We start from the raw sequence: 14,255 nt of genomic DNA, 5'->3' as shown, positions 1-14,255 counted from the left end.
AGGCAAAAGGTGCGCGCAGTAGCAGGGACTTCCGGTCGTGGGCAGTTGGCTGTGCTGGCGCGAGGAGAGGGGGGGATTCGCGGGGTGAGTGACTAGCCGGGCCCTGTGTCGCCTGCCCCCAGTAGGAGGGGGCTGCGGGGTCTCGCAATTGCCTCACACCAGGCTGAGGTCATTTCCGGATTGGCCGGGGTGGGTGGCAGCCGGGGTCCCCTCGGCTCCTCATCCCCCACGGTACAGAGGGCGGGGCCCACGGTGACTCCTGCGTTGGGTGGGCCCGGCCAGTTGTAATAGGAGTTGGGGGTTGTCCCCACACACCCACACTCTGCTGTGCAGTATCTTGTCTACCTGGCGGCTGCGTTGCCCTCGTCGCCAGAGGGGTTTGTAGGAAGGGGGCACCATTAATAGCGTGAACTGTAAGCAGCTAAACAAATTAAATAAAGATCAGATACCTGCGGGTGCTGCACATCTGCTCCCCCAGCCCTCCGACGGTCACTGTGGTTTTACAATCCGCCTTTCCGCCTTTAAAAATGATTTTCTCTACTTTGTGGCTCTGCAAGACGCACAAGATGAAACTTACTAGCATCTAAGCACGTGTTATTTTACTCATAAGTGTTCCCACTGATGTCAATGGGGCTACTCGTGTGAGTGAAGTTACACGCTTGTTTCATTGTTTGTAGGATCAGGGCCAGCAAAACTGTCTGGGGAAACAGTCAAACGTATTATGTATGCGGAGTGCTGTCAAACACACACAGTGAGCACGTTGAGGAGGGGGGGGGGGGAACCCTGATTAAATTACAGTCACCACAGGGATTGTTGTACCTATCTTTTAAAGAATGGTGGCTGCCAAATTTACACTGTCCCTTTAAATTACGTGTGTGGTTCTGTCCAGATTAAATGGACAGATTTCCACTGTATTTTGTTGTATTTATAAACAAATACATGAAAAATGTATGTGATCAAAAATGGAAAAGTTGTCCTTTTGTTTGTAAATCTCTTTGATATCTGATCTGGAGTGCTTGGTGCTATAGAAACATAATTTATTAGCTTTCTAAGTACTGCCCGTTGATGGGTTTAGGTTTAGTTGATATTTATGTATAAACTAAACTATAAAAACTTGTGTGTGCATTTAAAAAAATTCAGATGTTTCTTGAGTTATGATGCTCGTATAAAATGCTTTTTCCTAATTCACAGAAATAGGTAATCATGGTTCTCACTAGTTTGGAGAAGATGATTGGACTCCAGAAAAAGCCTGCCAGTATCAGGAATATCTGTATACTGGCTCATGTGGACCACGGTAAGAGGGACCTTTTGCTATAAGCAGTCATTTAGAGAGATGTTCTTATGTGTTCAGATTAAATTATAAAAGGATATTTCTGTCATTTTGCTGAAGATAAGTGTGTCCAACCATTGATTTTTCATGTGTTTAAATTCATGGGTTCAGTTCAGGGCTGATTTGACCCTGGGCACAGAGCCACTGATAGTTAGAAGTCCTCCTAGAAGACACACCTGCTCTCAGTGTCCTATGGTGTTGGTGGGGGTGGTAGGCAACATAGCCCCTAAAGTGGACAGTAATGGCTAATAACAGGGCATGTCAACAACTGCTGGGTGATATGCTATTCATATTCCCCCACCCCCTTACTTAAATAGCTGGCTGTGGAACTCTGGCTGTAACTTAAACCTTTAGTGGAGTGTGAATCTGCTGTAGGGTGCAGCATTGATCCCTGTGAAAGGTGGTATAAATTGCCCCCCGACCTCACACCGCACTAGTGGGCAGTGGTATTACTTGTCAAACCTGTGCTCATCCATACTATTTGAAAAAATAAAATGAAAAGGAAAGTAAAGTAAAATGCAGTCAAGTGACGTCTCTTCACTCGTGGGATCAGCATACTTGTTTGAAATCTGAAAAGTCCCTTTCTTCCCTTGGTACAGACTAACTGCTTTGCATTTTTGTGGCGAGGCAGGGTGGCATTAATGGGTTTGGGAGGGCTGCTACAATATCTGGCTTTTAAATGGAGGGAGTAGACTATTAAAAAAACAAAACCAAACACTCCTCCCAAGCCACATTGTAATAAAAGTAATCAAAACGTGTGTACATGGAAGTAGGTTGTGTATGTGAATGTGCACATTAAATGATATATATGTTCCAGAAAATTAAGAACTTTGTTTAAAATTGGTTAAGGTTACTCAAGTGCACATATGACCAACACAACCATATAAAAGCCAGGAAATCCCTAGTTAGGCCGACAACTGTGAATTTACCTTTTCCACTGTACCTATCTTGCTTCACTGCCCATCTAAGTTGTCTTTTCCTGTGGCTTCTACACAAAACATGGAACTTCGATCACATGGAGTGGTTAGAAATTAATGTTTTCTAATTGTTTAGAATGTTTAATTGGTAGTGTGTTGTAGTAAATGGTTAGTGTCTATGTAGTTTTTTTTAGTTGATTTTTTTTTAAATTGTGGATGATTAATGGAAGAAATATTTTGGTGTTTAAGTGGAAATAATTTGAAATAGTGTTTATTGTTTTGGGAGGTTATTGTTTAATGTTAGTGGTTAATCTTTATTTCCATGTTGTAATTACGAGTTATGGTGGGGTTTTTGTTGTTGTTTCAACATAATCTTTTGGTCACAGTTAAGGTTGCATGTTTTTTGTGGAGATGGAGAAGAGAGTCGTATCTTGTGAGAGGCAGATGTGGGTGATGTTGAGTAACCGTAGCTGGTTTTTAATAAAGTATTTTTATTAATTTTTTAAAGAAACCCATGTGCCTGTGTGATAGTTACTAGCATGTAACTAGCATGTAATGTTAATATCAAGTTTGATAACCCATTGTTGTGTGTGTATTTAAACAAAGTCACTTATTTTTCTTTAAAGGCAAAACCACTCTAGCTGACAGTCTGATATCTAGCAATGGAATAATCTCCAATCGATTGGCTGGAAAGGTACAGTTATAATCTAATATAATTAATGAGTGGAGTTTTTAAGAGTTCCTTAATTTTTTTTTCCGGACATACCCTTTCACATTTAAAAGAATAGCTTAGGAAAATAGCGGTATACATATTTATCACCTCTTTTTGTGGTCTTTCATTTTAGCTGAGATATCTAGACAGTAGAGAAGATGAGCAGATCCGAGGAATTACTATGAAATCTAGTGCTATATCACTGCACTTTGAAAAAGGTAAGGTAGAGATGGTACGCAGAAATGTACGGACTATTGAGATTTTTTTTTCTTTGCTTTTCCTTCTATTAATTATCACTTTCAAGTTCTTTCCTGCAGTTGACTCCTGAAGCTCTCCCTTAGGCCTTGGTTCTGCAGAGATTTACATTTTGCAACCTTGTGTTTTTAATCATTCTAATTAAAAAACAAAACCACGGTTTTACTTCTATGTGGTACACATGCATTCATGAATTCAGTGGGACCCACTTGTGCTTAAAGTTCAGGATGTGAGAAAGTCTTTGAAGGATCAAGGCCTAAATGAGCCAGACGTAGACATTTATGAGTGATAACATCATATGACCATTGTGCAGCACATCTTTCTTCATCTTGGAATCTGCTTTACAAGTGAATTATTGAGTATTCCAAGAAGAATCATGTGGAAATTAAGTGTCCTTTCCATTCCTACATGGTGGAAGCATATTGGTTGGAGCAGTATTTGGGAAGTTTCTACCTCTATTGTAATGTTCTGTGGATGATTGGAACTTCATCCTTTTATCTTATCATCTTCAAGCATGGGAGTGATCAGGCAGAGTAGATTTCTAGTAAGTTGATATAATAGCGCTAACTCTGAGAGATTAAATAAACACATGTGCACTAATAACCTATGTATACGCCTGTCTGTTTCAGTTACATTGTGATTATAAAGTAGTTGAGGGCACTGTGGGGTATGCAAGCATTGGAAGACATGGCTGGCTTTATGCTTGAATATAATTGCCTTGCTTTTAATTTTTTTCACTATATGCACTTTAGCTTTTGTGGTGACATGTAGATTAATTATTTTATTGCTGCTTTAACACAGAATTGGTTCGATTTTTATAAAACTGCATGCATCTTTTTCATGAATATTTGTGATGTTTTGAAAATAGAAATGTTGAACTCTCCACTTTAATTTCCTATTCAGTTAGGGAGCAGTTTTAAACTGAGCTTTCAATGTCTCCATGAGGTATTTACTGGTGTCTCTGTAAAACAAGATAACTTTTCTGGGGAAAGTGGGAGACTGTTGTATTTACTTATTTTAGAATGACAACCAGAGAACTTCCAGTCTGTGATTATTCTTTCTTCATCTTTCTAGTTTCAGTTTAACCATTTGGTTAAGGTGTTGGGGAATTGTCTCACTTGTGCTTAGATTATCCATTTTGAAAAGACTAGCTATGAAAGAAATAAAATACATTTCCTTGTATGTTGGTGTGAGGCTCCTGGAGTGTTTCCCCTAGCCCAGGAAGGACTAATGCCGTGCCCCCAATCGGTTCAGGCTCCTTCTTCTGGGCACAGCTTTATTCTTCACACCTAATACTCATGAAGCTATTTCCCTGACCAAAGCAGGCTAGAGGCCTTTCTTCTTGTCTCTGTCATTGCCGCTCTAGGGCTAGCCATAGGGGGCCCGTCTACTTCCAGTAGCTCACCTAACCCACTAGCTGACTTTTATAATCATCTGATTATAGTGATATCCGTCTCAGGTAAGGCAGGGCTCCACTCCCCCTAGAGGGCCAGCCATCCTATGACAGTTGGTTTGAGCATTGTGAGACTTTGTGGCGCTGTTACAGAAAACAAGTTTTAAGATTACAGTTTCATATGAAATTTAAAGAATCTTGATGTATCTAACTCACAAAACTAATGAAGAAGACTATATGAATTTGCTGCTAGCCTTACTGCAGAATTTTGAAATGTTGTTGATAATTTTATGATGTTTTGTAATAATTGAACATTTATGGTTCTGGCTCAAACTTGTCTTTTTAAAAGTTACTTTAAAAACAACAGTTTTCAATAAGGGAAATTCAGTTTTGAATTTGGGATATCATGAGTGCAGTTTATCCCCATAAGTGACAGCTACTTGTGTTTATCTTTACATACTGCAGTACCTACTCTCTTGACTCAGTTACAGAGTATAATTTTTGTCGCATTAATTATAATTTAATGCAATAATAGTTAATATACATCACTTTTTATCAAAATACACAATCTATTCTGTCCTAAACACATTTCTACAATTTTTGCCAAGCTAAAAAACTGGTTAGGAAATTCCTGTAATTAAGTCATAGTATATAAAGAAGAAACAGCTAAAAGCCACTGAAACTAATTATGTTTGTTCTTTCAAAGTACAATAAATATTGTTCAAGAGTAAAAGAGATAGATAAACCAAATTTTTTGACTTACCAAGGCATGATGAAGATTCCTGGCTAACACATCTTGTTTTAAGTGATGTTGTGGCTGTTGTTAGTCTCTCTTGGCTTATCTAGGACTATGCAACAAAATTAGTTAGGCAATACTTGGATGTTGTCTTCAAAGACACATCTTATGCTGGAGCCACTGTCTTAGAGTGTGAATTTTTCTTGTTTGTTTAGGCCAGAGGTCGGCAACCTTTGGTGTGCGGCTCGCCAGAGTAAGCACCCTGGTGGGCCGGGCCGGTTTGTTTACCTGCCGCGCTGGCAGGTTCGGCCAGTCGCGGCTCCCACTGGCCGTGCTTCGCCGTCCCAGGCCAATGGGAGCAGTGGGAAGCGGCAGCCAGCACATCCCTCAGCCCGTGCCGCTTCCTGCCGTTCCCAGTGGGAGCCGTGATCCGCCGAACCTGCAGACGCGGCAGGTAAACAAACCGGCCTGGTCCGCCAGAGTGCTTACCCTCGCGAGTCGCGTGCCAAAGGTTGCTGATCCCTGGTTTAGGCATTAGCTGTTTGCTGAGAAGTGGGGTTTGGATTTCTGTTTTACAAATTTAGATTTGTGATGTTTTTTTTTTTAAATTATTTTTGGTGGTCTTGATTCATCTTGTGTAGTATTGGTTGTATATTTTTGTTTTTGAGTGTGTGTTCTCTTTCAACACAACAGCAGTTCTTCAGCAAACTCATCCTTCTCCTCCACTTATCCCATCCAACAGCAGTAGAATGGGGTGGCGAAAGGATTCATGAGTCCTCAATTAAAAAACATTCTTTCTAGCTCAAGTTAATTGTGCCATTTGTATCAGGGTAAATGTCCTGACTGGGAGATCTGTTAGGCCGTGTAATAGTCTCCCAAAGGTTGTAGCAGAGAAGACTTAGACTCCCAAGGTTAGTATTAGAAGCTTTTCACTTGTGATGTGTAAAATTAAGTTGGACAAAACACTAGTGGTGAACAAACCCATGGTAATGGCGGGGGGTGTTGGATTAGAGGGCATAAGTCTTTATTTCTCTTTTCCACCTAGTAGGTATATTAGAAATTAAAACTGCTGGTTAGAATATTCTACTATATTCTATATTTGTTTTCTTTCAGACTTTAATAAAGGAAGGTGTTAAAACATTAAATATATTACTGTATCTGAAATAAAAAATTTGGGTGGCTAGGTATGGAAGTTGTTCAATGTTCAAGTATGTATTTTTAAAGGTCAACTTTCAATATTGAATGACCGAAACCTAAATGTTATTTAAAAAGTCTAATAGCATCATGCAAATGTTTTCTTTAAGCTTGAGGAAAACTTCTTTCAACTATTATTAAAGAAACATTCCCCTCCAGTGTTTGCAGACACAACATTTTAACTTTGTGACTATACAGGAAAATTAGAAATGGAAACTGACTAGATCATATTGTCATTTCTAAGCTGAGTAGAGTGCAAAAGTGAACAAATGATGACCATAGATTTAAAAAAATTCTTCCATTTTTTTATAGTTTTAAAAAAGTGTAACTTCTTCCTTAAGTGATACTTCAACAATTTATCTTTTAAGGGTAAAGGATTGACTTTCGTGGTGAGCTATTCTTAGTGTCTTTTAAACACAGATTTTAATATGGTTGTCTGGCATTTTGGCTATAGCTAAAGCTAGGTAGGGCCAGATTTTCAAAGGTACTTGATGCCTAAAGATGTAGCTAGGTATCAGTTGTGATTTGGAAAAGCACCTAAGCAGGAATCATTGGGAGTTAAGTGCCTAACCTGCTTAGGCACTTGTGAAAATTCCACTATCTACATTATTAGTTGTCTAAATATGTTTGACAATCAGGCTCCTGGTGTCCATACTATTATGAATGTCTATAGCTAGGTGATGGACATAGAAACTTTTATAACCGTCACTTTGTGTATTTAAAAGTAAATTGTTGTTTGATTCTAGGTGATCAGGAGTATCTCATTAATCTGATAGACTCCCCAGGGCATGTGGATTTCTCTTCAGAAGTATCAACTGCCGTCCGACTCTGTGATGGTTGTATCATAGTGCTGGATGCTGTGGAAGGAGTCTGTCCACAGGTGATATTTAAAAAAATTGATTGAGAAAGGATGGAGCTGAGAGAATAGACAAAAATGTTACTGTTTAGCTGTTTTAAATACATTAAACAGAAGAGACATACAAACCAATGGTCAGAAGTTCTGTAAAATGTTACGCTCTTTTAATAAATTGCATGTTGCATGTGAAGTCTGATTTACTGCTGAGTGATTGAGAGATTAACCATAGAATGTGTTCGTGAATATGTGGTTGAGATACTGTTGCCTTGGTGTTGGAGATACAAGTGCATGCTCTCACTGGCAATGGAGTATTGTTACACAGAAGAGATAAAAGTAAAGGGAAGTATAGATTTTTTTTAAAGGTTACATATTTTTCTTAATTTTGCTCTTTAAATATACTAAAATATTCAAAATAACAGAATATCTCTAGTATATTTATCCTCCTATGATTATAAGATATTTTTTTTTGGTAAGAAATGTTTTTAAAATCTACATTGCTATGAAAATGCTTTCTATGGCATATTTCTGTAATAACTAACTCCATGTATTTTTGGTATACAATCCACAGATGTTTAGAACCAGAAGTCGATAATGTATTTATTTAAATTTTGCTTCTAAACTTAATGGCTTTCTCTTTAACATTGTAAGTATTAATTTTGTGATGTTAGGGTTTCCTTAACTGTTTTACGCCTTTTTTAACACTTTCTTTTCCCTACTAGACTCAAGCAGTTCTGCGACAGGCATGGCTAGAAAATATCCGTCCAGTCTTGGTGATTAATAAAATTGATCGTTTGATTGTGGAGCTCAAGTTAACTCCTCAGGAAGCATATTCTCACCTTAAGAATATCTTAGAACAGGTATGAGGCTTTACAGTGCAATATTAAGACAACACATTTTGCAGTTTCCCCCCCTTTTTCTCAGTGCTCTAGTTGAGGGATGTTGCACTTTCTGCCCTTTTTATTTGGATAGAAGCAGTGCAAAATGTAACCAGTTTTCCCTGCCTTCTGATAGTCATGCACTGTTGTGTCTATTTTAATTAAACCTTTTAAAGAAAACATATGATTATTTAATAGCTATTCCTCTCTACATTTCTGGGCATTTATAATGTACACAGGTCTGAAAAGAATACTGAATTCTTCTCTACAAGCCAGCAGGAGGCATTCTCACAGTGTTAATGACATATTTCAGAGATTTGATAGATATATATATACTATTTTTAAAACCTATGTTTACTATGTATTGTATCTCAGAAATACTGACCTGCCTGATTTAGGGTTGGAATTGTTAAATAGTCGTCTTTAAATATTCAATTATAAATTGATTTCTCATTAATGGTTTGAGATAGCTGTAAATATAGTTATTTCCCTATATGTCATATCCTACTTTCTGTTTTTATTTATTTTACTTATTGAAAATAATAATTCACCATTTCTCATTGTGAAAAAGGATACTTTTTTTTTAAAAGCCGAGAACTAAATCCCATTAAGACTAGATATGATTTGTGAAGTATTACAGACATGAGGTGAAATCTTGGCCCCACTGAATTAAATGAACAACTCCCATTGACTTCAGTGGGGCCAGGATTTCATCCATAATGTCTATATATTAACTTCTTTGCTACGCTTAAGCAAGCTGCCTTTGGATGTTTTAAGCAACAGTCCTATTATTAGATAATTGAAATCTTCTTTGTGAAAAGATTTCACAGGTTGGTTGCAGAGTTTTAGAGCACTAACTCTAATTTTCTGTGGTCTTACATATGCTTCCTAGGTTAATGCAATCACTGGAGCTCTTTTCACCTCTAAAGTCCTAGAAGAAAGAGCTGAGAAAGAAACAGAAACTCAAGGGATTTCAGATTCTGTACATGGAGATCAAGTTTATGACTGGAGTGCTGGCTTGGAAGATACTGATGATTCACATCTTTATTTCTCGCCAGACCAGGGGAATGTGGTATTTGCCAGTGCAATTGATGGCTGGGGCTTTGGGTAAGTAAATAAGTGTAGGATTTCATTAAAGTGTCATTTATCATATTTAATACTAAGGCAGCTGAAAAATCTTTTGAATTGGTTTAAATACTTTTTAGAGATAACCATTTTGCATTTTCCTGTACATCCAATTGCATGTGAAAGTTGAATAGTCTTTTTTTTTTTTTTTTTTTCCCCCCAAAGTTTCGATTCATGTTCTTGAAATAAATCACTGTTTTGGTTCTTGACCATTACAGTTTCGAGGATTTTATTTTCTTCCAAAAATATTTTCTTATACTATGATGTTTAGTTGCTGTCTTTCTTTTAGGTTTCTGGATGCACACAAATTTCATATTGGTTTTCTTGTGACTTTTTATGAAGTTTTTTTTGTATTTCAGCAGATATTTGCACATCAGTTACACAGCGATGGCAGAGATATTACATTAAATCATAAGAAATCAAGCATAAAACAGCTACAGAAAACATTATAGAATTCCATATTTCATAGTGTGTTACTAAGGGCATATGTTTTTTGAATTTCTTTGCTTACGTTCTTATTTTAAGTGCCTGTTTTTAGCTTTTTGTTTCAGAAAGGGTAGGTGGGTTTTAATAAAGATTTGTAAACATTCTGATTGTTTACCACAAGGTGGAGTGCTTGTCTGTGTCTTTAACATGTACTTAAAGGGATACAGCCCATTAATTTAGGGTCAAATTTTATATATTGATGATTTGACAAAATTAAATTCTGTTTCTTTTTTTTTTTTTAAGTTAAAATTGGTCTTTTGTTTGGATTTAACTATTTTCCTGTGGAGTTTGTAACCCAAACACAACAGCTTTATGCCAGTGCATAAGAATCAGAAAGCAAAATTGACTGCTTTAGTTTCATTATCTACTCAGAATAGTACGTAAGGAGTAAACTAATAGTATAAATGGTGCAAAGGAAATTTAGATTTAAAAAATGCTTTCAGTTCTAAATAATCTAAGGTTGTGCTAGCCACACTGGGAGGAATTTGTCCATTATTTCTAATCTGACAGTATCCCTCTAACACTCACTATACAATGGAAGTAACTGTTTTAGTAGTAGTACTGCAATTCCAGCGTTTAATGCTAGGATTCTGGTGTTATGCCTCTTCTCTCTACCTACTCTGACTCCTTCAGCCTGGAAAGGTTCAGTTAAAACAGCTGCAATGCAAGTTAGGTTCAAGATGAAATTAGTTATAATATTTGAAGGTGAGAGAACTAGAGTCTCTGTCGTAGCAGTTTTTTTAAACATAAGCAGAGATGAGGGGGTAGCCCTCGGAAGTTTGAGGCGTGTCTGTCATTTATCCTTTCTTTCCAACTTCAGCAGTAGTAGGAGTGTGGGAGAGATAATTTTGGGTGAGGGTGCATACACAATTGTAACATGATCCTAGCAGTGACTGCATGATGATAGAGGCAGTCAAATGATGTTCCTAACTAGAACAATGTTTGCTTATATCTCTTAAATTATGTAGCCACTTTTTTGAAGCTAACTGTGATCATAAAGTCACTACAACTGCCTTATTAAATGGAAAGATGAACATATCTTGTTCATAAACATTGGGTGAATGTGATGCTATATATGGTCTGATTGGCTGACTTCTTTTTTTGTCACTTCTGTTCCCCCCGACAGTTCCTTTGCAGATGGTTTGTATGCAAATATGTCAGAAAATATATGTATTTTTCTAACACAAAGAACTAGATTAAAAGAATATGGGAGGACCTCAATCTTCAGAGTTTGACACAGGTGAAAACTCCCTGATATACTTTCAGGGAGCACTTGTCATATATCATTCTTGATGTAGGTTTGATTCATACACAGACAGTGGTGTAGAACAAAGTTTATTTGATATGATGGGGAAAGTGTTCATAACAATCATTTATGTGGGAATTTTTAAGGGTACATTGGATGGCAGTAGTTGAAAGGGGCACTGATTGAGATTGGAGCTGCAATGCATAATGAGCTCTCAAATATTTTTTCTTGGACACTGACTTTGTGTATGGGTTTTTTGTTTTGCTTTGTTTCAAATCAGTTAACGTTTGATATGTACCGGTAACAAAATAGTATTTCTGTATAGTAAAAAGTTTGATGTGTTTTTAAGCTTTATTGGTCACATAGATGGTGATTAAGTGTGATAAGGTAGGGAGTTGTGTTGGTCTGTTTTTACTTAAATGTTTACTTTGTATCTGCTATGGGCTGGTTCTTGTGTGTTTAAAATATAAGCTGGGGTGCCCAGAGCTTAAAATGTGACACTTGTGAAAGACTGAAATCTAAATAAATAATCACAAGCTGATTTATTGTTATTTAAGCTTCCCATGGTAAAAGGATTTTAAGAATATGACCTGAGCTCATTTGTGCATTTGATACCTTGCTGTGCTAGAGAGGATAGAAAAGCTTTTTGATTATAATATGGCAGTACAATACAGACATAAGAAAAAGTTTGAAAATAGGTCCAAGTTTGTTTACAAAAGACAATACAACTCAATGTTAAGATTCCCCCCAGGTTAATTTGATGGATTACTAAAATGTAGAATCTTTTTCTTTCCATTTTAAGACTTGAAATTCTTAGTAAATTGTATTATTTTGTGTTCTTCATGTACAGGACAGTATCTCAGCCAAGGGATTACTCCTGGAGCTCATGAGTCTCATGTTGGAATCTTATTTGACTTAAGTCATCTGTTTTCTTTCTTGAATCTATATATAAGTAATAGAATAGCTTCTGTTGTTCTATTTTCTGAAATATACAACTTCTTACAGCTTAAACAGAGCAGTGATGGTGTTGTCTGTAGTAGTTTCCTGATGCTGCTTATTCTGTATCTTTTTCCTGTGTCATCAGAAAAATGCTTTAATGTTTTTGCTAAAGTTGTATGAAAACTATTTGGTCGAAGGGACTTTTTTTTTTTTTTAAGTAGCTGGCTTCATCTGGTTTAATGATGGCAGTGGTAGAAGTTCCTTTAAATGAAAAAAGGAGCATTTTCTTCTTAATTAATCTCAGGAGGTTCTGTCCAGGCTGCCAGCATGACCATCTGGTGAAATGTCGATCAATGAAGCATTTGCCTTAATCAAGGCAGGTTCTGGCTGTTATAATGTTTTGTAGTTCTATTCCTAAGGAGATTCCATGTTTTCATGGTAGAGTAAATGAAGTCATTATATAGTGTTAGCCAGATCCAGTGCTGTGAATGGCGCATCTGCTTTTCTCATCAAGTCCAGGTGTTGAAAGGATGCAGTAAATCTGTATACAGCAGTCACTGACATACAACAAATCATGAGGGTTTTTTCCCTTCCAAAGCCTTAGGGTAAGCTGATGAAAAAAGTACATTTTTGAAATTTTTTCAGAGGCATAATTTATGTGTCACTGACTTGGACAGGTTATTAATGTCTTTCGTTAGGAGTGTGAAGTCCTACCTAGAAGACTTTACAGGTTCCGAAGATAGATTATCAGATACCAGTGTGGTATAAATATTATTGCCCTAATCTGATACACATGTATATATCTGTCTGTGTCTCCTCTCTGTATAAAGTCTTACTTTTATTTCCTCTCTTTACAAGTGATAATGTACAAATTACAATATGTAGAAAGAAATGTTTTACGATGATTATTTCTCTCTCCCTTCTTACTGTTTAAAGATAAATCCTTTTGGATTGAAAAAATAGCTTTTTTGTGTACAGTGAATCAAATTAGAAGTCAATTAGCAAGACTTGTTTGACTCAAAATAGATATATCCTTCTTGTTTGAATATACTGGATAATTAAGTCACATAAATACCAAGAAAAACTGCCAAAAGTGTCAGGTAAAAAGTTTTATTTTATAAAACATACCATACTTTGTCTTTGGCCTTTTTCCATGAATGCATTTTTGTATGGCCAGACAGTTTTTGTATTCTAAAAACTGTGTATTCTAAAAATTTGGAAACATATTCCATAATTTCCAAAAGCAATATTGAAGAATATATGATCATGAAATCTATACTTAGAGAGATGTTTTCATTTTATGGCTGACACAGCTTAACAAGATTTATGTAGATCTTCCTGTGAGTATATCACTCAGGTGATCTATAATCTGTAGTAGGTATTGATTGATTTCTGGGTGGGAGTTAGGCCATTTAGGGTTAACATCTTAAGATCTACCTGTCTGAAAGAGTGCCTCTATTCCCTTTTGATATTACTGTACTGCAGTCATGATGAGAGAGGAGCTGAAGTTGGAGACCTCACAGTGTAAAAGAAAGGGAATTGCTAGTAGTGTTCTTAGCAAAGGGTTTTTAGAACTCTCTCTTCCGTTGGTCTGAAGTAGCCTGCATTTGTTGTCTTTCAGTGTCCACTATAAAGCCCATTTATTCTCCCTTGCTGTTGGAACCATGTGAGGAACCATTATGCAGGTGTTAGGGTTTTTATTTAATTCTTTATTTTCCCCTTGATATTGATTTATATGGGAGTTAGGAGGAATTTTTGGAGTAGTTACAGCAGGTAATAGATTTGTTATAATTGTATCTATAAATATTGGCGAAGTCACTGGGAGCTGTGGATAGGCAATCTTTCTTTTTTCTGTATATATAATCAGTAGCATATCATAATCCTAGCGTGGCTTTAGGTTTTATCTTTGCAATTCTGGCCACAGACCCTAATTAAAAAACATAACATGGTCCTCTCCACAGAATGAATTTGAAATTCCTTACTTAATATGAATAATGTTTTATGTTGTAAATTTAAATTAATGGAGATAAGTATATCTCCTAGAACTGGAAGGGACCCTGAAGGGTCATCGAGTCCAGCCCCCTGCCTTCACTAGCAGGACCAAGTACTGATTTTGCCCCAGATCCCTAAGTGGCCCCCTCAAGGATTGAACTCACAACCCTGGGTTTAGCAGGCCAATGCTCAAACCACT

General features: G+C 36.9%; 1 protein-coding gene across 2 annotated transcripts in view; it reads left to right on the top strand.

Annotated features, from left to right (window-relative positions):
• The first annotated feature begins 1 nt into the window (after window position 1).
• The window catches only part of EFL1 (elongation factor like GTPase 1), a 155,041-nt gene continuing 140,787 nt past the window's right edge, over window positions 2-14,255 (top strand). The window contains exons 1-7 of one of the 2 annotated variants that reach the window (XM_044980895.1): window positions 2-84; window positions 1,192-1,294; window positions 2,874-2,941; window positions 3,093-3,177; window positions 7,284-7,417; window positions 8,113-8,250; window positions 9,161-9,375. In XM_044980895.1, coding sequence (XP_044836830.1) covers window positions 1,204-1,294; window positions 2,874-2,941; window positions 3,093-3,177; window positions 7,284-7,417; window positions 8,113-8,250; window positions 9,161-9,375 — 731 coding nt within the window. In that variant the 5' untranslated portion in view covers window positions 2-84; window positions 1,192-1,203. Of the gene's footprint in view, window positions 85-395; window positions 414-1,191; window positions 1,295-2,873; window positions 2,942-3,092; window positions 3,178-7,283; window positions 7,418-8,112; window positions 8,251-9,160; window positions 9,376-14,255 lie in introns of those variants that run through there. The other variant, XM_044980896.1, reaches the window with a different exon arrangement.

This window comes from Mauremys mutica, chromosome 11 (genome assembly GCF_020497125.1).
Source record: "Mauremys mutica isolate MM-2020 ecotype Southern chromosome 11, ASM2049712v1, whole genome shotgun sequence".
Lineage (NCBI taxonomy): Eukaryota > Metazoa > Chordata > Testudines > Geoemydidae > Mauremys > Mauremys mutica.
The sequence above is the reverse complement of the archived record's forward strand: the minus strand, read 5'-3'. Positions and strand labels throughout refer to the sequence as shown.